The 23328-nt window shown below is 42.6% G+C and overlaps 1 protein-coding gene across 1 annotated transcript in view; it reads left to right on the top strand.

The window, feature by feature from the left end:
- The window catches only part of NCOA2 (nuclear receptor coactivator 2), a 470775-nt gene that overhangs the window by 319365 nt on the left and 128082 nt on the right, over positions 1 to 23328 (top strand). The window contains 3 exon segments of the mRNA XM_030215383.1: positions 1697 to 1789; positions 1792 to 1845; positions 1847 to 1910. Of these exon segments, the coding sequence (XP_030071243.1) occupies positions 1697 to 1789; positions 1792 to 1845; positions 1847 to 1910 (211 nt within the window).

Raw genomic sequence — 23328 nt, 5'->3', positions numbered from 1 at the left:
AGCGTATAGAGCAAACTTGGTTGAATCCTCTTCCGCTAGCTGCTGTTCCATGGCTACCAGATCACCAATAGGAGTGCTTATCAAAGATATGCCCCCGTTGTTGCAATGGCCACTGATGCTCCCAGGCAGCATTGCCTGTCTTTTCCCTCCTGCCCCCTTCCACCTCTGTCATCATTGTCCATCTTACTCCCCATCCCTATTCCATCGCTATCCAGCGTTGCTGGTCTCTCTCCCGTCTTGTTACTTACCCTGTCCTGGCTCCTCATCTGGATTGCTGCTTCTTGAGTCTGCTTTCCAGCGCTGCGGCAGTAACAACAACAGAAAATAGAAGGCAGGTGCATGCAATACTACCTTACACATTCCACTGTAGGCTCTTCTGGTCTCACTCACTCCCTCTGATGTAACTTCCTGTTAGGGAGGTGGAACTGTCAAGAACCTGCAGTGGTACGCATAGGGCATGCACCTGTATGCAGGTGGAAAAGGGAAGAGAGGAGGAGCCATGACAAAGTGAGTTAATGAAGGAGAAAGACTGGCATTGCTAGATGATGGAAGGCGGGAGGAGAGCCAAACAAAAAGAATCATGCAATCCTGGTGAGATAGTGGGCCCAGCAAGAAGCGTAAGGTTGAGGCCGTTAATCACGTTAATTTCTTTTAACATGTTAATCAAGTTATTAACACGTTAATGTTCAGCCCTAATATATATATATATATATATATATAGATAGATAGATAGATAGATAGATAGATAGATAGGTAGATACAGACACATAAGAAGGCAGTTTCTGAAAACAATTTGTCTTTTGGGGGGAAAAACTCAGTGGAAAACATGGTCCTAGATATCTACACTCGGTCTGCCTGAGATTTTCATGTACCTTTTCTAACTCCATGTGCAATTTTTTCACCCTAATTTTCAAACTCCTGTTATTTCATCTTATCTGTCTGTATGTTCCACCTCCACTTACACCCTATGCTGTTAAGATGTTTTAATGTATATTGTGTTGACATTGTAAGTAGCATATCGTATGTAATTCTGTCACAGCATCTCAAAAAAAAATATAGCAGAATTTGAAAAGATAAGATAAAATAATAAAGGGGAATGGCTCCCCTATGAAGAAAGGCTAAAGATACTAGGGCCTTGTAGGGGTTCTTATAGAAATGTTGAACTTGCTATTCAGTTGTTTCTAAAGCTTTATGGAATTTTGTAATCAGGTTTTGGTCCAGCATGTGATTTTCATGTGCAGTTTAAGAACTGGCTATGTGCTGTAGCCTTGTACAGGTGTATTTGATTTTCATCTGTATTCCTGATATTGCAATGGGATTGAACATAAATGTCTTAATGTCCATTACTGAATGTGTTACTGAGAATAGGAGGAGTTGGTGTGCACCATCTCCTTACTTTAGGCCAGTGGTTCGTAACCCAGGCCTTCAGACCTACCCAGTCAGTTGATGGTTTTCACAATGAGTATTTATTTATTTGGATTTGGATGTATCTCACACAGTGGAGGCAATGTGCAATTCATGCAAATCTGTCTCATGTATGTTCATTGTGGCTATCATCAAAACGAGACTGGCTGGGCATGTCCCAAGGTTGGAGCTGAGAACCTTTGCTCTAGGTTGTTGCTGTAGAGGTACATTATGATGGCTGCATGCTCTGAAATGCAAATTGTGCTTTTCTTTTTTGTGTGTTTGAATATAGCCTGGTAGTGAGCTGGATAATTTGGCAGAAATTCTGGATGATTTGCAGAATAGTCAACTACCACAGTTTTTCCCTGATACAAGGCCAGGAGGCCACAACTGTGTATGTTGACAAACAAAGCCATCATCAATGACCTTCTGCAGCTCACTGGTTGAAAACAACCCTGTCCCTCCTGTTGCACCCCAGAAGCCAGCACTGAGAATGCCACAAAGGAGTAAGTGTAATCCTACTATCTATACCATAGTCGGTTTAGCTAACAACACATTGGATTCCAACTCCAGCATACTCAAGGTTACTCATTAAGGAAAATGCCCTTGCTGAGCATGCTGGTGTAAATTACCCAAGCATCCTCTATAGTGCCAGGGGGCTGGGGGGGGGGGGGGCAGAATACAACAAACATGGTTTACGTGCTGTGCATCTCCCTTGGTTTTAATTAATAAAAGTACTCTGTCCCAGAGGGTGGGGAATGGCCCCTTCCACTGCCACGCCTGAGTCTCGTAATAACAGCCATGAATGGTTTGGGCTGTTAGCACCACAACTTCAGCTCTGCAGCAGGAAGTGAGGTTCTTAGCCGAGATTGGGAGACGGGGCTGGTGTTTGGGTGGTGGGGCTAGTTCTGGGCAAGACTTCTACGGTCTGTGTCCTGAAAATGGCAGATACAAATCAAGGTAAGGTATACACAAGAAGTAGCACATATGAGTTTATCTTGTTGGGCAGACTAGATGGACTGTGCAGGTCTTTTTCTGCCGTCATCTACTATGTTACTATATGTTATGCACTTCTCCAAAAGTTGGGAGACAGTACTTCTACTAGAGAGAGCTAGTTAGGGCAGAGCAGGAAGTCATTTAAAAGTTATTTTAATCAAGCTGTCCCCTTATTTAACATTGGAGGGTGGCAGGTGGGTGTAAGGAACAGGGGTTGCTTCTCTTCCATCGCTGCCACTACCTGCAGCCACTACCACTACCAGCATGATCAGCCCTCCACAAAATTTCTTAGCGTCCCTCCGGACCGGCCCAGAATGTGACTGATGGGTTGTGCACGCTTTCCGGCAGGTGGAGACTGAGAAAAAACTGTGACTCTAGCGAGCCAATAAAGAGCCCTTGCGAGCCAGAGAATGATCCAGTAATCTCAGTCTCCAGCAGGTGGAAGGTGGTGAGTCCTTCAGTCTCATTCTTTCTCTTTTCTCTATTGTCATTTTTTCTGGTAAAAGGTTCAGTTTCTCCTGTGCATTTGGATTGAAAAAAAAAAATCTGCTTATTTGGGGCTGAGGTCCGTGGGGGTCTCTTTGCCCCGGGGGGTGCGATGTCCCTCCCCCCTGTTCCTCCCTGATAAGCATAATATTGATGTTGAGATGCTTTAAGTAGCAGTCTGTTGTCTGGAACAGGCTGACTCCTGTGAATTTCCTCCAGCTCTTTGTGTTGGAGAACTGTAGAGGCAGGGAGAGGCAGCTGCTCTTTCAAAAAGTGAGAGTTAAAAAAAAAAAAAAAAAAAAAAAAAAAACGAATCCTGGCTTTGGGCTCTGTGATTGCCAGCACTTCTGTGAGTGTGTCTGTTTGAGCAAGCAGGGCAGCTCTGTTGGTATTTTCTGCCAAGTAGCTCTTTACTTTCGTTTTCGGGGGCTGTTGCTTGTTTTTGCGATCAGCTGTTCGTGATGTCGGAAGCGCTTGCGGCGCTGCTCCGTCTGACAGCGTCGGGATCTCGGTTCAAGCGGAGTCTGTAAGTTTTGTATGGCGAATGAGATTTTTGAGGAGGCAGGGTGTAGGACCAGCTAAATCGCCGGCTTCGGTGCCACAGGCGTGGGGAGGGCGATTCGGGTTCCCGTGTTGCGGTCGTGTCTCCCGCTCCCTCGTTGCCGATTTTGGCGGGAACACCCGCCATCTTGGATCTTGCTGGGCCTTATGCCCTAGGGCCTCTCTGCCTTCTTTTCAGCAGGCTTCAACCTGCTGGATTCCTCCGCAGTTTGTACTTCAAATGTATCAGGCATTTTATTGCATCAATCAGCTCCTGCTGTACCTCCAGCACAGAGTTCGCTGGAAGGCTGTGCTGTGCCTTAAAAGAGAGTCAGTCAGACAGTCCGTGCAGGCAGAGCAGGAGGACTCCTTGATCCTAATCAAGAGCTCCAGTTTTAGCAGAGGAGGTCAGCTTCCCTGAGGAGATTTTTTCGGAGGATTTTACTCAGGGCAGTAGATGAGGGTGATTCCCTTCCCTTGGGGGAGGATCCTTCGGTGGTCAGAATATTTCATAGGATAACCTTCAGGAGCTTATTTCTCAGGTTTCCTCTACGCTCCGTTGTGATGACCAGATAGTACTGTGGTTGAGCCTAGGAAGGTGGATATGCTGATAAAGGGAATTCGCAGGGCCGACAAGCCCTTTCCCCATGCATCAAGACATAAGGGATATTATCCAGGCTCAGTGGGAGCATCCGGATTCTGGTTTTCGGCTGGCTAGAGCCATGGGCAGGCTTTACCCTGTTCCTGAGTCGGATAAAGAGCTTTAGGTTCTCCGGTAGTGGATGCTGTGGTTTCTGCGGTGACTAAGCGGAACACAGTGCCAGTAGATGGTGGCACAGCACTGTGGGACCCCCAGGATTGCAAGATTGAATCCCTGTTAAAGAATGTTTTTGATGTTTCAGCTCTGGCAGTGCAGGCCGCCATCTGTAGTTCCTTGGTCGCACGAGCGAGTTTCCGGTGGTCTGAGCAGATTTTGGACCGTCCTTCGGATGATATTTCGGCCATGGATCACGATGTGGCTAAGCTGGAGATGGCTTCCGCGTTTTGGCAGATGCTATGTATGATTTGCTTCGGGCCTCTTCAAAGTCTATGGCTTTTTCAGTTGTGGCTCGCCGTACTCTTTGGCTTCGTGGTTGGTCAGCGGATGCGGCGTCTGTCCAAACTGAGTAAATTGCCCTTTAAGGGCTCCTTTTTGTTTGGGGAGGAGTTAGACAAGCTGGTGAATAGCCTAAGTGAGGCTAAAGTTCCGAGGTTACCGGAGGATCAGCCTAGAGGTTCTGCCGCGGTTCTTTTTCCGCCCGTGGCAGAGGGCATGATTTTCGTCGATTTTGGTTAACCAGAGGTTTTCAAGGCCCTCGGTCTAGATTTGCCCAAAGAACTCAGTCCTTTCTGATGAGGTCGTCGAGGAGGTCGGGGGACAGGAGGTTCCCTTCCCTTCTCTTCCAATTCGCAGCAATGAATGTGTGCGGGCTCAGCCTCTGGTCCAGGTAGGCGCTCGGGTTGGCTCAATTCAAGAGAGGTGGGCCCAAATTACCTCAGATCAGTGGGTTCTAGAGGTTATTCGAGACGGGTACGCATTAGAGTTTGCTCGTCCCTTGTCAGATGCTTTCCTTCAATCGCCTTGTCGGTCTCGCATCAAGGCTGCGCAAGCTTCTGGATCTTCGAGCGATTGTCCGGTGCCGTCGGCAGAGAGAGGTCAGGGCCATTACTCCATCTATTTTCTGGTGCCCAAGGACGAGTCTTTCTGTCCCATTTTAGATCTCAAGGCGGTCAATCGAGCTCTCAAGGTGCCCTCTTTCCGGATGGAAACTCTTCGGTCTGTCATTGTTGCGGTGCGGGCTGGAGAGTTCCTGACTTCGCTAGATCTACAGAAGCCTAATTTTCACATTCCAATTCGTCCCGGCACATCAGAGGTTTCTTCGTTTCGCGATTCTAGGCCATCATTTTCAGTTTCGGGCCCTTCCTTTTGGACTAGCTACGGCTCCCCGCACGTTTACCAAGATCATGGTGGTGGTAGCGGCAGGTGTCAGAACAGAGGTGTTTTAGTCCACCCTTATTTGGACGATGGCTGATTCGGGCAAAGTCTTTCCACGAGAGTGTTCAGGTGCCGGCCTCGGGTAGTCGAGTTGCTTACGCTCCCTCGGTGGGTAGTCAATCTGCAGAAGAGTCATCTTCATCCCTCTCAGTCCTTAGAATATCTGGAGTCCTCTTCGATACGAGGCTCGGCCTTGTGTTTCTCCCTTCCGGCTCGCATGCTCAGGTTGCAAGCTCAGATTTGAATCTTCTTACAGATGTCCAAGTCCGTCGGCAAGAGATTATCTTCAGATTCTGGGCTTGATGGCGGCAGCAGTAGAGACGGTGCCCTGGGCCAGGGCTCACATGCGGCCTTTGTAGAGGTCCCTTCTTTCCAGGTGGTTGTCCCAGACCGGGTCGCTTTATCACCATCTGCCACTTTCGTTGCAAGTCAGGGCCAGTCTGAGATGGTGGCTTCGGAGAGCCAATTTAACCAAGGGTTCACCTCTGGAGCAGCCCAGCTGGATTGTAGTAACGACGGATGCCAGTCTTCAAGGCTGGGGTGCTGACTGTCAGGGGCCAATTGTTCAAGGTCTCTGGTCTCTTCCAGAGACCAGCTGTTCAAACAATCTATTGGAAACCAGAACCATCCGTATAGCGCTCCAGAGGTTTTGTCATCTGCTGAGAGGGCAGGCAGTGCGAATAATGTCAGACAATGCCACGGCGGTGTCATACATCAATCGGCAAGGAGGGACGAGGAGTCTACGTTGGAGCGAGAAGCGTCGTGGCTTCTGCAATGGGCGGAAGTCAACCTGGTGGCTCTGTCAGCGGCTCATGTAGCAGGAGCTCTCAACGTTCAGGCAGATTTTCTCAGTTGTCACCTCCTCGATCCCGGAGAATGGTCGTTAAGCGAAGTGGTGTTTCGTCTGTTGGTAGATCGTTGGGAGGCTTCCAAGATGGATCTGTTTGCGTCCGCAGTCAATGCAAAGCTTCCTCAGTTCTACAGTCATTGCAGAGATCCCAAAGCACACGGGGTGGACGCTCTTCTTCAATCCTGGCCGGACGGGCTAGTGTGTGCGTTTCCTCCTTGGCCTCTGATAGGACGTCTGCTGCAGAAGGTAGAGGCTCACGAGGGTCGTCTCATTCTGGTGGCGCCGGATTGGCCTTGGAGGCCGTGGTATGCCGACCTTTGACGTCTTCTGGTGGATCTTCCCTCAGGATTTCGGTCACTCCAGATCTTTTGTCGCAGGGTCCGGTCGCTCATCCGGATCCGGGTCGATTCTGTCTGATGGCTTGGCTCTTGAGAGGGCTAGGTTAGCAATGAAAGGTTATTCTGCTCAGGTTATTGCTACTATGCTGCGTTCCCGCCGGCGTTCCACTTCTTTGAATTATGTGCGTACTTGGAGGATCTTTGGTGTTAGGAGTATTCTCTTTCTCCTCTGGTGGCTTCGGTGTCGCAGATTTTGGATTTTTGCAGCGGGGTTTGACAAAGGTTTGGCGTTGTCTTCCCTTAAAGTGCAGATTGCGGCTTTGTCATGTTTTCGCGGTCCTATCCAAGGGAAGTCGTTAGCTACTCATCCGGATGTGGTGCGTTTCCTCAAAGGAGTTAATCTTCTTCGTCCCCCATTGCCATGTGCGTTTCCTTCGTGGGATCTGAATTTGGTGCTATCGGTTCTTACTAAGCCTCCCTTTCAGCCTTTGTCGTCCTGTTCTTTGAAGGATTTAACTCTGGTGGCCGTCGCGTCAGCCAGGCGAGTTTCGAAGTTGCAGGCTTTGTCGTGAAGGTCTCCTTTTTTTGGAGTTCTGTCCAGATCGTGTAGTTTTGCGGCCGGTGCCATCCTTTCTTCCCAAGGTGGTATCTCGGTTTCATGTTTCTCAGCCAGTTGTTTTGCCTGGAGCAGCGGAGTTTTGAAGTGTTTGGACGTCAAGTGGGTGTTGAAGCACTATATTAAATCTACGGAGGTCTTTTGGAGATCTGATCGGTTGTTTCTTTTGATTGGCGGTGCGCGGTAAGGGGCTCATGACCTCTCTAACCCACAATTTCTCGTTGGCTCAAGGAGATGATTGCTTCGGCCTATCTTATTTCCGGGGGAAACGGTTCCAGACCATGTCAAAGCTCATTCTACGAGAGGTCAGGCAGCTTTGTGGGCAGACCGTTGTCTGGTTCCTCCAGAGGACATTTGTAGGGCGGCGACCTGGTCGTCCTTGCATTCCTTTTCTAAGCACTACCCTTTTGGACATTCTCAGTCGTCGCTCGGTTGATTTTGGAGCGCGCGTGTTGTCGGCAGGGCTGTTAGGGTCCCTCCCATAATTTCACTGCTTTGTTCCCATCAGTCACATTCTGGACCGGTCCGGAGGGACGCTAGGAAAGGTAAATTAGGCCTTACCTGCTAATTTGCTTTCCTTTAGTTCCTCCGGACTGGCCCAGATCCCTCCCTTCAGATATCTGAGTTTTCAGAAGTTCGTTGTCGGTTCTTTTGGAGCTGTGTTGCTAGTTTATTTCTCTATTAAAAAAAGAGAAAGAAAGAAAGAAAGAAAACTGATGTTTTCAGGCACTCACCCTTTGTTGGCAATGTGCCGGTGGCTGCTCAGGTTTTTTTGGATGCACAGATTAGGTGGTACTTTCCTTCTGCTTTGGTACTCTATTACTGGATCTTTCTCTGGCTGGCAAGGGCTCTTATTGGCTCGCTAGAGTCACAGTTTTTTCTCAGTCTCCACCTGCTGGAAGGCGTGCACAACCCATCAGTCACATTCTGGGCCGGTCTGGAGGGACTAAAGGAAAGCAAATTAGCAGGTAAGGCCTAATTTACCCTTTTGCAAGGGGCATCTCATTTGAACGTAAGCCAATGGCTGAGCAGTTGTATTATTTATAACATCTGCTGTCTAAATTGAAGGTGACATTTGTGCATAGATTCTATTCATATTGGCTGCTTCCCTAGTTTAAAACTTAAGCCTGATTATAAATTACATATTTTTAAACAAAATCACTTATTAACTTGAGTAATCGAAAATAACTATTGCTTTAGGTATATCAGTTACACCATAATCATGTCTTGCTTCTTTGAAAGTGGTTAGTATGACACATTATTTTTTTATGCAGACTTTTACTCAGCCCAACATAAGTCTCATTCACATTTGCTAGAGCATAGCTCACAATTGTATTTTAGACGTGGAACAACAGTTTTTGTCTTAACTCTCCACCCAACTGAGCAGCAAGCACCCTGCTTGCTCCAAGTGAGCTGTAAAGTTGGTAAGACTGAGAGCTACTTAGTCAAATAGGGTCACCCATTCATACTCAGTTCTCATGAATCATGTAACAAGAGATTTGAGTTTTTCCAAAGACACCATCCTACACACCATGTTAAGCCATTGCATTATTCTGTAATGGAGTGTCCCTGTTGATTGTCCTCCTTCCACCAAGTCTCTGAGATGCCTAATATATTTCCCATATCATTTAGTACTGTATACTTTCTCTCTCCCATCTTATTTTTTTTTTAGACTTCTAGCATTTGTATACGGGCACTTCGAAATGTGTGTTTTCCTTGCATCTACAAGCTGCTTAATAGTTGACGGGATAATGTGCATCCTTTACCCTGCTTCCTAATTCAACACTCGTGGATTTCTTTCCCCATATTTAAACCTGTGGATACTCTACACCAAATCATGCACTCCTGGGCAGCTGTCAACCCCCCCCCCCCCCCCCCCCTTTCATTTTAGTTTAAAAGCTGCTCTATCTCCTTTTTAAAAGTTAGTGCCTGCAGCCTGGTTCCATCTTGGTTAAGGTGGAGGCCATCCTTTCAGAACAGGCTCTCTCTTTCCTTGAATGTTGCCCAGTTCCTAACAAATCTAAATCCCTCATCTCTACACCGTCTCAACCAACCCATTGAGACTTTGGAGCTTTGCCTGCCTCTGGGTCCTGGGGTGGAACATAGAGCATTTCCCAAAATGTTACCTTGAAGGATCTGAACATCAGCTTTCTACCTATGAGCATAAATTTAGCTTCCAGAACCTCCCTCCCACATTTTCCTATATCATTGGTACCCACATTTAACAAGACAGCTGGCTCCTGTTCTGCAGTATGCATGAGGTCCACCACCTTTGTACCAGCTATTTACATATCTAATGATCGAATCACCAACTACAACAGCTGTTCTAAGCCTTCCCACTTGGGTAGAAGTTCTTGGAGACATATCTTCAATGTGAAAGGATAGTGCATCCCCTGATGGGTAGGTACTGTCTACAGGAGTACATCCTACTTCACCAGGGTGATGCTCTCCTTTTAGGAGACCTCCCTCCTCCGTTAGCACAGGGCTTTTCAAACTGGATGTGGTACTTCTCTACAATGTCCCTGTAGGTCTCATCTGTGTACATCTGCGTCTCCCTCAGCTCCTCCAAGTTTGCTACTCTAGCCTCAAGAGAACAGACTTGTTTTCTGTGCGCTAGAAGCTCTTTGTATCATGCACACATATAACCTCTTGCCGACTGGGAGATAATCATAACATGTGACACTATGCAAAAGACTGGATAGCACCTCTCTTGTTGCTGGATTGCTGTCTGCATCTTAGTATTATTGAGTTGTTTAATCATTTAAAACATTAAGGCACTAGGGATAGTAAACTAATATAAAGGAGCCTTTAAATTATATAGTATATTGTGTGATTTATTTAGTGTTTGCTTCTCAGAAAGTAATGAAATGTAATTATAAGTCTGTAAGAGGAGTTCTCTCTTGTTATCCTAATTATTTATTTATTTATTGCATTTGTATCCCACATTTTCCCACCTCTTTGCAGACTCAATGTGGCTTACAATACATCAGGAATGATGGAAATGTATAGGAGAATATACATTTAGTATAACATAAGGATCTTGGGTACTATGATAGTGATGAAACATGATAGTAGAATAACAAGCAAATGTTGTAAGACAATTCTGGATATATGTGTAGGGATTCACATTTGTTGATCTTTGTGGTATGCCTTGTTACAGAGATGAGTCTTTAGTAGTTTGCGGAAGTTAATTCGTAGATCATTTTCAAGCTGCGTGGCAGCTCGTTCCAGAATTGTGTGCTCAAGTAGGAGAAGGTTGACGCATGCGTTAGTTTGTATTTTAGACCTTTACAGTTGGGGAAGTGAAGATTGAGGAATATGTGGGATGATTTTTTAGCATTCCTGGGTGGTAAGTCTATCAGGTCTGACATGTAGGCTGGGGCTTCTCCATGAATGATTTTGTGAACTAGGGTACATATTTGAACGTGATGCGTTCTTTGAGTGGGAGCCAGTGTAGCTTTTCTCGTAGGGGTTTCGCACTTTCATATTTGCTTTACTGAATGAGTCTAGCTGCTGTAGAATAACTGACTATAAATTAAGACTGTAAATGAAAAGTTGTGCTAGGGGTGGGCAGGAATTAGGGAGGGAGGGTGAGAATGATGAATAAACTAGGCCTTGTTGTGCCTTCTAGAAGCTATCTGTTAATTCTGTAGGTTATGGCAGAATGTTGGGGGAAAAGGGTTTTATACTATGGAAGCTAAACTTTGCTGCAAACTAAAGTTAACCTCTAAAGTGGGTTTTCTATGACTATCAGCTCTTCTCTACACTGATGCTATGGTAAACTGTAGAATAATCCCTTAACTGCTTAGCCTATGGAACTGTAATAGAGACTTTTAATGTTATACAAAGAAAAAAAAACATTCCTTTGACTTCATTTGCTAAATAGTTAAATAGGTTATCTCTGTGTCTTTATTTTTAAATTACTCTACTTAAAAATAAAGACACAGAGATAACCTATTTAACTCGAAGTCAACCTTTCCCAAGTTTTAAAAGCAATTTCCCAGCAATAACTTACAAATGACGAGCTCTCCTGCTCTCGAAGTCCTCACAGCACCTCTTCTGGCGTCATTGTCTTGCTGCATAAGCCCGTTACGCTTCAGCTCATAGACACATGGCTGGGCATTTCCTTAAGAATTTCTAGTACAGTGGTTTATGGTTTATCAAAATTTGCTATACCACTATAGCTAACTAGAGGTCACAGCGGTTTACAACTACATAAAAATATAGAAGGTGGAAGATGAAAGAACTTGGAAACGGTCTATGAACTGACCAATTTCATAGAAGAACTTGAAAATGGTCTATGAACTGACCAATTTCCGCCAAACTATTAAAACCCTATCTCTTCGACAAGATATATCACAAAGATCAACATGTGTAACTGTATAATCTTTTGAACTTCTAGTACTGTCTTAAATGTCTTTTGCTTTAACACCATCATGTAATTCATCACCATGGTAGCACAAACCCTCTGTAAACCTAATGTATATCACTTCTATTTCCAGTACCCATGATGTATTGTAAGCCACATTGAGCTGCAAAGAGGTGGGATAATGTGGGATACATAGTAACATAGTAAATGACGGCAGAAAAAGACCTGCATGGTCCATCCAGTCTGCCCAACAAGACAAACTCATATGTGCTACTTTTGTGTATACCCTACTTTGATTTGTACCTGTCCTCTTCAGGGCACAGACCGTATAAGTCTGTCCAGCACTATCCCCGCCTCCCAACCACCAGCCCCGCCTCCCACCACTGGCTCTGGCACAGACCGTATAAGTCTGCCCAGCACTATCCTCGCCTCCCACCACGGCTGGCTCTGCCACCCAATCTCGGCTAAGCTCCTTAGGATCCATTCCTTCTGAATAGGATTCCTTTTATGTTTATCCCACGCGTGTTTGAATTCTGTTACCGTTTTCATTTCCACCACCTCCCGCGGGAGGGCATTCCAAGTTTACAGAAGAAGCAGGAGCTGGGAAGACTATGAGCAGCAGAAGGAGAAAGGAACATGGACCAGCAGCATGCACTCACCTGTCCCTGCACTTAGACTGATGTAGGCTAGAGCTGAGGAAAGCAACCTGAAAGGGGAGGAGCAGGAAATGGTTTTTTAAAGTTTTAGCTAAAACTTCAATTTCTTATGGTTGCCATACCATTTCTAATGATGTTTTCTACTAAGTGTTCACCTTTTATGACCAAATCTCTTCTGAAAAATATTCCCCTGGAATTCGTTTTACCTGTTCCAAGCTATATCTAGACTTTAGATGCAGCAGTATTATTCATGACTAGAGTGTTTCTAAAAGGATCAAAACAGAACCTCATTTTATTTCAAGCCCTTATGACAGGATCACTATTTTTTTTTTTTTTTTTTGGGGGGGGGGGGGGGGGGGGGGGGTGGAGAGAAGCTTTCAAACACAACTTGCTCCAATAGTTAATTAACAACATTACATTGCACTACACTATGCATTGAAGAGTACATTTAATGCTTAAGTTTTTTTTTCTCCCATGCATTCCATAAAATAAAGGTTCCCCAGGTTTCTGAAAATAAGCCTATCCTTCCACTTGCCTACCCCACTAATTGTAGCATTAAAATTAAAATAATATAGAGATCGTGAGTTTTTTTACCTTTAAATTAGTGGCATCTGCTTTGACAGATTATCAGGTCAAATCATTCATAAATTACTTTGGCCTGACTACTAGATTAAAGAGACATTAAGCCAAGAGATAGTACTCTGAAACAGCCCCAGTGTGTAACAGCAGCACCTCTCACGAGCGTGGCCTAGTCCTTCTCCCCAGCCTGGCTCCAGCCTCGGGCCGGCCCGGGATATAACTTTTGCCATCAATGCACACAGATGATGATTGCAATACACTTGCTTCCTTACAAATGCAATAAATAATAACTATACTTTGGATAGGAAAGATCGCATATACTGGCAAAGCTAACACACTATTAAAGCAAAGAGTAGGAGGGAAAATAAGTAGATGGGCAAAATAATAGAGCTAAATGGTATATACATACTTACCTTAGGGTCCATCTTTCTAGGGGGGAACATGAGTGTCCACTTTACATAGGGGAACATGCTTAGGTGGCTTCAAAGGCTTCTGCATAAAGCCAGACCTTTAACACAGGTTTAAAATCTTAAATGAAGTCTCGGCACGAATATGAAGAGGAAGTGAGTTCCAAAACGAGAATGCAGCATAAAAGGAGGAGTGGCCTAGTGGTTAGAGTGGTGAACTTTGGTCCTGGGGAACTGGGTTCAATTTCCACTGCAGGCACAGGCAGCTCCTTGTGACTCTGGGCAAGTCACTTAACCCTCCATTGCCCCAGGTACAAATCAGTACCTGTATATAATATGTAAGCCGCATTGAGCCTGCCATGAGTGGGAAAGCACGGGGTACAAATGTAATAAAAAAATTAAAAAAGAAGACACGATTTCTGGTGAACTCCAATTTAGCAGACTTAGGATCTGGTAAACAAGTCAGTGGTCACTTAAAGAGCAGAGACGTAGTGGGGAATAGGAATGGTGAGTGTGCTCAAATAAAGAGGGAGCCCTACCCTGTGAGCTTTAAAAGTAGAGGTCAGTAGTTTGAAGATAATACATTGATGAATAGATAACCAATGAACTTCTGAAAGAGTTGAGAGACATGGTCCCTACATTGTGCATGGCAGAGCAACCTAATTGACATGTTTTGAATTGACTGAAGCCATTTTAGATTGAAACATGTACAGCCCAGATTTGATGTTACAATAGTCTAAGTGAGAAGTCAGTAGTGCAAGAATAAGGGAGTGAACAAATGTCATTGAGGAAGTAACGGTGGACCAAGCGAATCAGCCTGAGAATGGAAAACCCTGATTTGCTGATGTTAGAGATTTTGGGGGGTTGGAACCTCAGGTGTGCCAGAATTACAGGTAGCAGAAGGTCTCCACTGGTTGGATAGATGATTCAAGATGTCTAGCGGGTGTTTTTGGAACTGACACTCCTCCTGTGAACCAGCAACTAATAGTTTTGGGTTTTTTTTTTAGATACAAGTCTATGGTCGATCAGCCAGCCAGAAATAAGGCTTAAACAATCATTTAAAGGAACTAGGTTAGGACTGAAAGGATCATTAAGTAGAGATGAAGAATATCGTCCATATAGAATTGAAGATACCCCCCAGTGGACTAAATAACGGTAGCAAGGGGCTCAGGAATAGGTTAAAGAGAAGAGCGAGAACAGCCCTGATGGACACCTCATTTTAAGGAACGAATAGATGCGATGGAGGAAAAAGTGGTAACTGTAAAGGATCTATCTTTGAGAAAGATGACAACCATGAAAGAACGTGCTGGAAATTTCTAAGGTGGAAAGACAATGAATCAGAAGCGATGATCATCTAGATCAAAAGCTGTGGATATATCGAGGGAGATAGCAAGTGCAGGATTCATTGTTCATTCAATAATGGCAAGCTTTATAGTCCTGAGGCAGCAAAGCATTACATTATCTTATGGCCAGCATGTTTGATTTTTGGCATGATGACCTTACTGTAAAATACTGTATTTGCTTTAATGCCAGACATAATGGGACCTGTGTTGTCCAAAAGTGTTCCACTGGCTGCTTGTGCCATCCCTGTTCCTTTTCAGGAAAGCTGTGTCAAAATTAAGGAAGTAGAACTGGAGATAGGAAGAGAAAATTTGAAGGTCCAGAATTCTGTTGAGAATCTTTGCAGTCTGCTAACTTGTCACTGGTAAAGGGGGCTATATTCCTGGAAATAAATGATGGGGTTGGCAAATACTGTGTATAACAGTAATTTGACTTTTTTATTAGTATAATAAACTTTTAAGCAGTTAAATGTTGAACTATTTCGGGATATTTTTTGCATTTGGAGACCATTTCCTATCCAGCCATATCCAGTGCATATTATGTCCTTAATTCTGTGAGGAGGCTTGGAAAGGAGGATGGTGAGATGGAATGTGGTTCTTTGGATTTGACTACTCAGTTGGAGACTAGCAATATAGGCACCTTAGTGGCTTCCTTTTTATTGGCCTCTAACCAAGATAAGATTCTTTTGTACTTTGCTTTTTTATTTTATTTGAAATATATAAACAAAAAGTAATTAGAGCATAAAGAGGAAGGCCTAAATAATTAAATAAAGATTACTCAGCCCACAATTTATCAGTAAAGTCTTACTTGCTATCACCACTGTGTCTGCTCCAATGGGTTCATTCCTTTTTTAACTTGCGGACCACTTGCCAGTCTATTTTCTTGAAAATATTTTCAACCACCAATCATTGTTAGAGCTGCTTATACACCAACTTCTCTAGAAACGTCACTCATAACATTTTAAATTCTGAAGCTTCACTGAATTTATTAGATAGTCTAGAAGATTCTACAGCAGTGAGAGAAATCACTTCAAATCAGAGTGAAGTGGCTACTTTGATAGCAGTGTACAAGGATATGAATGATAAAGGACTGTGTTTTGAGGAGGTATTTTTCTCACTCTCTGGAACTTTTTTGTCGTATTTAAAGTTGCAAGGGCAACTCCGGCCCATCATCAGTTTTTACTTCTGAGGCCCAGAATTTTATTATTCATTACATTTGTATCCCACATTTTCCCACCTATTTGCAGGCTCACTAGCTTGGTGGTTAGTTCTATCTCAGATTTCCTTGTAAATGCCTGGTTTGGTATGACTAGTTATGTTAAGTAGTAGTAGTAGTAGTATGTTTTCTTTGATCCATCTCAGCTTACCTACTTCTATCTTCTAAAACCCTTATATCTCACTCCAAGGAATATTGTGGATCTTAGAATGTTCTGGAGATCCTATGTAAGTTTTCTTTATATATTGGTTGTTTGCTGCCATGGATAGAAATTCCATATGTGAAGGGAAGGAGTATACTGGTAGGGTCTACTACTGTCTGCCAGGACAGAACGGACAGACAGATGAAGACATGTTTACAAAAATTAGGAAAACTGGCAAATTGGGCAACATTAAGAATGGATGATTTTAATTAGCACAATATTGACTGGATAAATGGTAAAATTCCTAGACATAATAATGACTGTTCCTGGAGCAACTGGTCCAAGAAACGAACAAGAGGAGGAGCTATTTTAGATCTAGTTCTAATGGAATGCAGAGCATAGTACGAGAGGTAATGGTGTTGGGTTGCAGGGGAAACGTGATCATTACATGGTCAAATTGAACTGATATCTATAGTGAAGCCACTAAGGAAATCTACTGTAGCAGCATTTGATTTCTAAAGGGCAACTATGATAAAATGAGGAAAATGCTAAATAGAAGCTAAAAGGATGTCTTCAAAAGTTAGGACTTTAAAATCGGGCATGGATGCTGTTTGAAAATACTATCGTAGGAAGCCCAGACAAGATGTATTCCACATATTAACAAACGTAGAACGAAGAGCAAATGACAGCCAGCATGGTTAAAAGGTGAAGTGAAAGAGGCTATTAGAGCCAAGCGAACATCTTTCAAAGGATTTATTTGTAACATTAAGGTAATCAATAGAAATAAAATAAACATGGAAAAGGGAATAAGATGGATACCTTTTTTTATTGGACATAACTTAATACATTTCTTGATTAGCTTTCGAAGGTTGCCCTTCTTCGTCAGATCGGAAATAAGCAAATGTTACCAGATGACAGTATATATGAGTGAAACATCAAAGCATTTCAGTGACACTATATTCATGGAGACAGGGGATGAGTGAAACATCAAAGCATTTCAGTGACAGTCTAACAGGATAGGGGTGGATAGGTTGAGAGTCACGGAGACAGGAGAGCAATACAATTTACAAAGCAATACATTTTATGCTTTGTAATGGGCTAGAAAACCCAGATCTTTAAGTCCTGTCTGGTGGGTGTCAAAATATTTAATCATTTGGACTTCAAAGGTTCTTACGTTCCTGTATTGTTTTAAAGTTCCCTTTCAGGATCCTTACCATGAAATCACTGGTACAGTGTTCTGGTTTTGTGAAGTGCTGTCCCACAGGCGTGACCTCTTTGTTTGTACTGGCATTTTTTCATATGATGTCTATGTAAATTAAATCTCTTCTTTAGCATCTGACTTGTTTCTCAGGTATAGCATCCTTCATCGCACTTTTTACACTGAATGATATATACCACATTGGAAGATTGGAGCATGTGAAAGATTCCTTAATGTTGAATATTTTTCCTTTGTGAATGATCGTGGGGTCCTGTGAGATATTTTGGCATAGTTTGCAGCTGGATATATTGCAAGGATATATGTGCCATTCTTTTCTTTTTGAATCTGTGTTGGAAGAGCTTACTTCTAATTAGCTTGTATTTTACGTTGGGTGACTGTCGGAAAGCCAGCACTGGTGGGGATGGGAATATCTCTTTCCGTAATTCATCCTCCTGGAGTAGAGGCTGCAGATATCTTATGCTTTTTCTTAATTTTTCCAGCTCTAGGTTTATGTCACTATTGTTACATACATTGTTACATTTACATACATTGTTACATTTGTATCCCACATTTTCCCACCTATTTGCAGGCTCAATGTGGCTTACATAGTACCGTAAGGCGTTTGCCAAGACCGGTAGAGAAACAAATACAAGGTGAAATACAAGGTCAAATAAGGTCTGTTTCAGGCACAATGGGGTCAAAGAGACGGAAGGGTAAATAGTGTCCAATACGATAGTTGGGGTTTGCTGTGTTGCCAGTGATGGCATCTATGTTGGGTCAATAGAGTATGTCCTTTTGAACAGGTAGGTATGGGAAAAGGATGTGAATGAAGAAAATAAGAAGCACATAAGCACCATCAAGCTAGATGCAAAGCACTGATAAAGAAGGTAAAATAGAAATATGAAGAAAAACTTGCTGCAGACACAAAATTCATAGTAACATCTTTTTCAGGTACAGAAAGCCTGTGAGGGAATCCATGGGCACTGTTAGATGGAGAAAAAGGGGCACTCAGGGGGAGGATAGGCAATAGCGGATAGATTGAATGAATTATTTGCTTCTGTCTTTACAGAAGAAGATGTAAAGATATACCTGTACCTGAATGGTTTTCAAGGGTGATGATGCGGAGGAACTGAAAGAACTCTCAGTGAACCTGGAAGATGTACTGAGCAAAATCGACAAGTTAGTAGAGTGATAAATCACCTGGACTGGGTGATATACACCCTAGGGTACTGAAAGAACTCAAACATGAAATTGCTGATCTGTTAGTGACTGTAACCTGTCGTTACAATTCTCCACATTACCTGGAGATTGGAGGGTGGCCAATGTAAGGGGTTCCAAAAGTGATCCGAGAAATTACAGACCGATAAGCGTGACTTCAGTGCCAAGCAAAATAGTGGAAACTAATATAAAGAATAAAATTATGCAACACAGACAAACATGGTTTAATGGGACAGAGTCAGCATGGGTTCAGCCAAGGAAAGTCTTGCCTCACCAATTTGCTTCATTTATTTGAAGGCATGAATAAACTATGGATAAAGGTGAGCTGGCTGATGTAGGTTATCTAGATTTTCAGAAAGCTTTTGACAGAGTTCCTCACAAGAGATTCCTGAGAAAATTTAAGTCATGGGATAGGAGGCAATGTTTTTTTTGTGGATTAGGAATTGGTTATTGGACGAAAACAGAGAGTAGGATAAAATGGCCATTTTTCTCAATGGAAAAGAGTGAATAGTGGATAGTGTTGCAGGGATCTGTATTGGGATCGGTGCTGTTTAACATATTTTTAATGATCTGGAAATTGGAATTACAAGTGAGGTTATTTAATTTGCAGATGACACAAAACTTAAGTTGTCAAAACACATGCGGACTGTGAAAAATTGCAAGAAGACCTTAAACTGGAAGATTGGGCATCCAAATGACAGATGAATGTAAGTGTGGACAGATGCAAAGTGGTGCACATTGGGAAGAATAATCTGAATGATAGTTACTTCATACTAGTGTCCACCTTAGGAAGTCATTGTCAGTGTATGGCGGTGGCCAAAAAAGCGGCTAGAAATTATTAGGAAAGGACTGGTAAATAAGATCAAGTATATTATAATGCCTCTAAATCGCACCATGGTGCGACCTCACCTTGAGAATTGCATTCAATTCTGGTCACCGTATCTCAAAAGTGTAGCGGAATTAGAAAATTATTTCCAATCATCACTCAAGAACCTCTTCACTATGTATCTATGCACATGGTGTGTGTGTGTATATATATATATATCATGAACTGTTTCATGTATGATATGTTTCATCGATGTTACCTTATATGTATGCACCTTAACGCTACTCCATTTGTAATTCTGTTACCCGGAAATGGCAACCGCCATGACGGCTAATGTAAGCCACATTGAGCCTGCAAATTGGTGGGAAAATGTGGGATACAAATGCTACAAATAAATAAAAGGTTCAAAGAAGAGCAACTAAAATGATGAAGGAATGGATCACCTCTCATACAAGGAAAGGCTAAAGAGGTTAGGGCTTTTCAGCTTGGAAAAGAGATGTCTGAGGGGGTGATATGATTAAGGTCTGCAAAATCCTGAGTGGTGTAGAATGATTAAGTGAATCGACTTTTTACTCTGTCAAAAAGTACAAAGACCAAGGGACACTCAATTAAATTATATGGAAATACTTTTAAAACAAATAGGAAATATTTTTTCACTCAAAGAATAGTTAAGCTCTGGAACTCGATGCCGGGAATGTCATAACAGCAGTTAGCGTATCTGGATTAAAAAGGCTTGTACAAGTTCCTGGAGGAAAAGTCCATAATCTGTTATTGAGATGGACATTGGGGAAGCCACTGCTTGCTCTGGGATTGTTAGCATGGAATGTTGGCACTATTTGGGTTCCTGCCAGGTACTTGTGAACTGGATTGGCCACTGTTGGAAGCAGGATACTGGGCTAGATATACCATTGGTGTGATCCAGTATGGCTATTCTTATATTTGTATGCTCTTAACATGTTACATTTCAAGTTTAATTTTGGTGTTTTTTTGGGGTGGGGTGGGTGGGGGGGGGGGGTCCCATTTTCTTTGGTTCCCTTGCCTTACTTAATTGCTCTACTCTCTCTATTGTGGACTTGCTTAGAAAGTTATTAATGATTGTATTAAATATTTTTCTTTTTTATATTTATATTCTTTATTTATTGTACTCTATTCCTGTACAAGTTATACTTGGTTGCATTAATTTCAAATTTTATAAGTAAATAATTTAAACAAAAAATAAAAAAAAAGATTTCAACACAGTTTATCATTCTCAGTGGGGAAAGTAACCAGGGGAAGAACTTTCTAGGAAATTAGACAAACTCAAATTCTATCCCTCTAGAGAGTCAAATGTACAGATCCCTGTGGCACTCCACTGTTCACTCTCCTCCATTGAGAAAAATGACCATTTAACCCTACTCTCAGTTTTCTGTCCAGTAGCCAATTTCTATCCACACCAGAACTTTGCCTCCTATCCCATGACTCTAATTTTCTCAGGAGTCTCTCATGAGGAATTTTATCAAAAGCTTTCTGAAAATCTGGATACACAATATCAACCGGCTCTCCTTTATCCACATGTTTATTCATGCTTTCAAAGAAATGAAGCAGATTGGTGAGGTAGGACTTCCCTTGGCTGAACCCATGCTGACTCTGTCCCATTAAACCATGTTGTCTACGTATTCTATAATTTTATTCTTTATAATAGTTTCCACTATTTTGCCCAGCACCGACATCAGGCTTACCGGTCTGTTATATCCTGTATCCACCCTAGAAACCTTTTTAAAAATCAGCATCACATTGGCCATCCTGCAATCTTCAGGTACTGTAGACGATTTTAACAACATGTTACATATTACTAACAGCAGATCAGTAATTTATGCTTGAGTTCTTTGAGTACCCTTGGATGTATGCCATCCGGACCAGGTGATTTACTATTCTTTAATTTGTCAATTTTACTCAGTACATCTTCCAGGTTCACTGAGATTTTTTTTCAATTCCTCTGCATCATCCTCCTTGAAAACCATTTTCGGTACAGACAGATCTCTTATGTCTTCTTCTGTAAAGACAGATGCAGAGAATTCATTTAGTTTCTTTGGTATGGCGTTGTCCTGCCAGAGTGCCCCTTTTGCTCCTTCCTGATCTAATGGTCCCATGGATTCCCTCGCAGGCTTCCTGCTTCTGATGTACCTGAAAAAGTTGTTACTGTGAGTTTTAGCCTCTGCGACAAGTTTCTCTTCATATTCTTTTTTAGTCTTCTTTATTAATGCTTTGCATCTGACTTGCCACTGCTTATGTTGCTTCTTATTTTGTACATTTGGATCCTTTTTCCATTCTTTGAAGGACAATCTTTTGGCTATAATGGCCTCTTTTACTTCACCTTTTAACCATGCTGGCTGAAGTTTTCTCTTCTTTCCACCTTTGCAAATACATGGAATGCATCTGGACTGGGCTTCCAAGATGGTATTTTTGAATAACGTCCATGCCTGATTTAGTGTCAAAGTTAGTGTTGAAGATAAAACATACATATATTTGGACCAGTCAGCACTGGCTGCTCACCTTGATCACTTTTACTAGGGAGACAAATTCCCACCAAATTTCGTCATCGGTCTTTTTCCTATGATATAGAGAAAATTAGGAAAGAACAAAAAGCAGTTGCCAAAGTTGAAAAGTCAAACGTTTACATGAGACATGAATATTATGTAGGAACACCATTCTGAAAGTCCAGATAGAATCCTATGTATTCTGTTTTCTATTTCTTTTTTCAAAGGTATAAAGATGACCAAATGACTGTCAGTGTGGTTAAATGGTGAGATGAAAAAAGCAGCAAAATGCCAAAAGAGCGTCTTTCAGAAAATGAAATACACACCCTAATGAGTAATGCACATGAGAATAGGCACTGGCAAGTTAGATGTAAAACAGTAATAAGGCAGACCAAGAGCGTTTATGTAAAAATGTTTGCAAAAACTTTTTCTAATACAGTGCACTCCATTTAAGTGCATGTCGGATAAGCGCATGCTCTGTTTAACTGCATGCCGTACTTCGGTCCCCTTTTTGGCGCCATCAGTTTCTATGGGGACAAACTTCGGTTTAGCGCACCACTGATAAGTGTAAGATTCGCTTATATGCATGGTTTAAGACTGCTCCTCTGCAGGAAAGACTCCGCATAAGCGCGTGTACGGAATATGGAAGCCGATTGGCACGTGACAAAAGGGCATTAAATTTGAAAGCTCGTTGGTTAACTGCCACAGGCAGAATAAGCGAAAGAGTGAGTGTACACTGGAGTCATCGTCATCTTCGCGCAACTGTAAGACTTTAACACTGGCTGAACGAGTAGAAGTTCTTAAAAAAATTAGAATACAAAGTCAAGCACCTATTGCTAAAGAATATGGTGTCAATCCCAGTCAAATTTCACGTATCTTGAAGCAGAAAGATCAGCTTCTGGAAGACTGGCAAAACAATACAAAGTACATAAGTATTGCCATACTCGGAAAGACCAAAGGTCCATCAAGGCCAGCATCCTGTTTCCAACAGTGTCCAATCCAGGTCACAAATACCTGGCAAGATCCCAAAAAAGTACAAAACATTTTATACTGCTTATCCCAGAAATAGTGGATTTTCCCCAATTCCATTTAATAATGGTCTATGGACTTTTCATTTAGGAAGCCGTCCAAACTTTTTTAACACCGCTAAGCTAACTGTCTTTACCACATTCTCTGGCAACGAATTCCAGAGTTTAATTACACGTTGAGTGAAGAAAAATTTTCTCTGATTCGTTTTAAATTTACTACATTGTAACTTCATCGCATGCCCCCTAGTCCTAGTATTTTTGAAAAGTGTAAACAGATGCTTCACATCTACCCGGTCAACTCCACTCATTATTTTATAGACCTCTATAATATTTCCTCTCAGCCACCTTTTCTCCAAGCTGAAGAGCCCTAGCCACTTTAGCCTTTCCTCATAGGGAAGTCGTCCCATCCCCTTTATCATTTTTGTCACCCTTCTCTGCACCTTTTTTAATTCCACTATATCTTTTTTTTTTTTGAGATGCGGCGGCCACAATTGAGCACAGTATTCGAGGTGCAGTCGCACCATGGAGCAATACAAAGGCATTATAACATCCTCATTTTTGTTTTCCG

This window comes from Microcaecilia unicolor, chromosome 1 (genome assembly GCF_901765095.1).
Source record: "Microcaecilia unicolor chromosome 1, aMicUni1.1, whole genome shotgun sequence".
NCBI lineage: Eukaryota > Metazoa > Chordata > Amphibia > Gymnophiona > Siphonopidae > Microcaecilia > Microcaecilia unicolor.
Note: the sequence above shows the minus strand (reverse complement) of the source record. Positions and strands in the feature narration are given on the sequence as shown.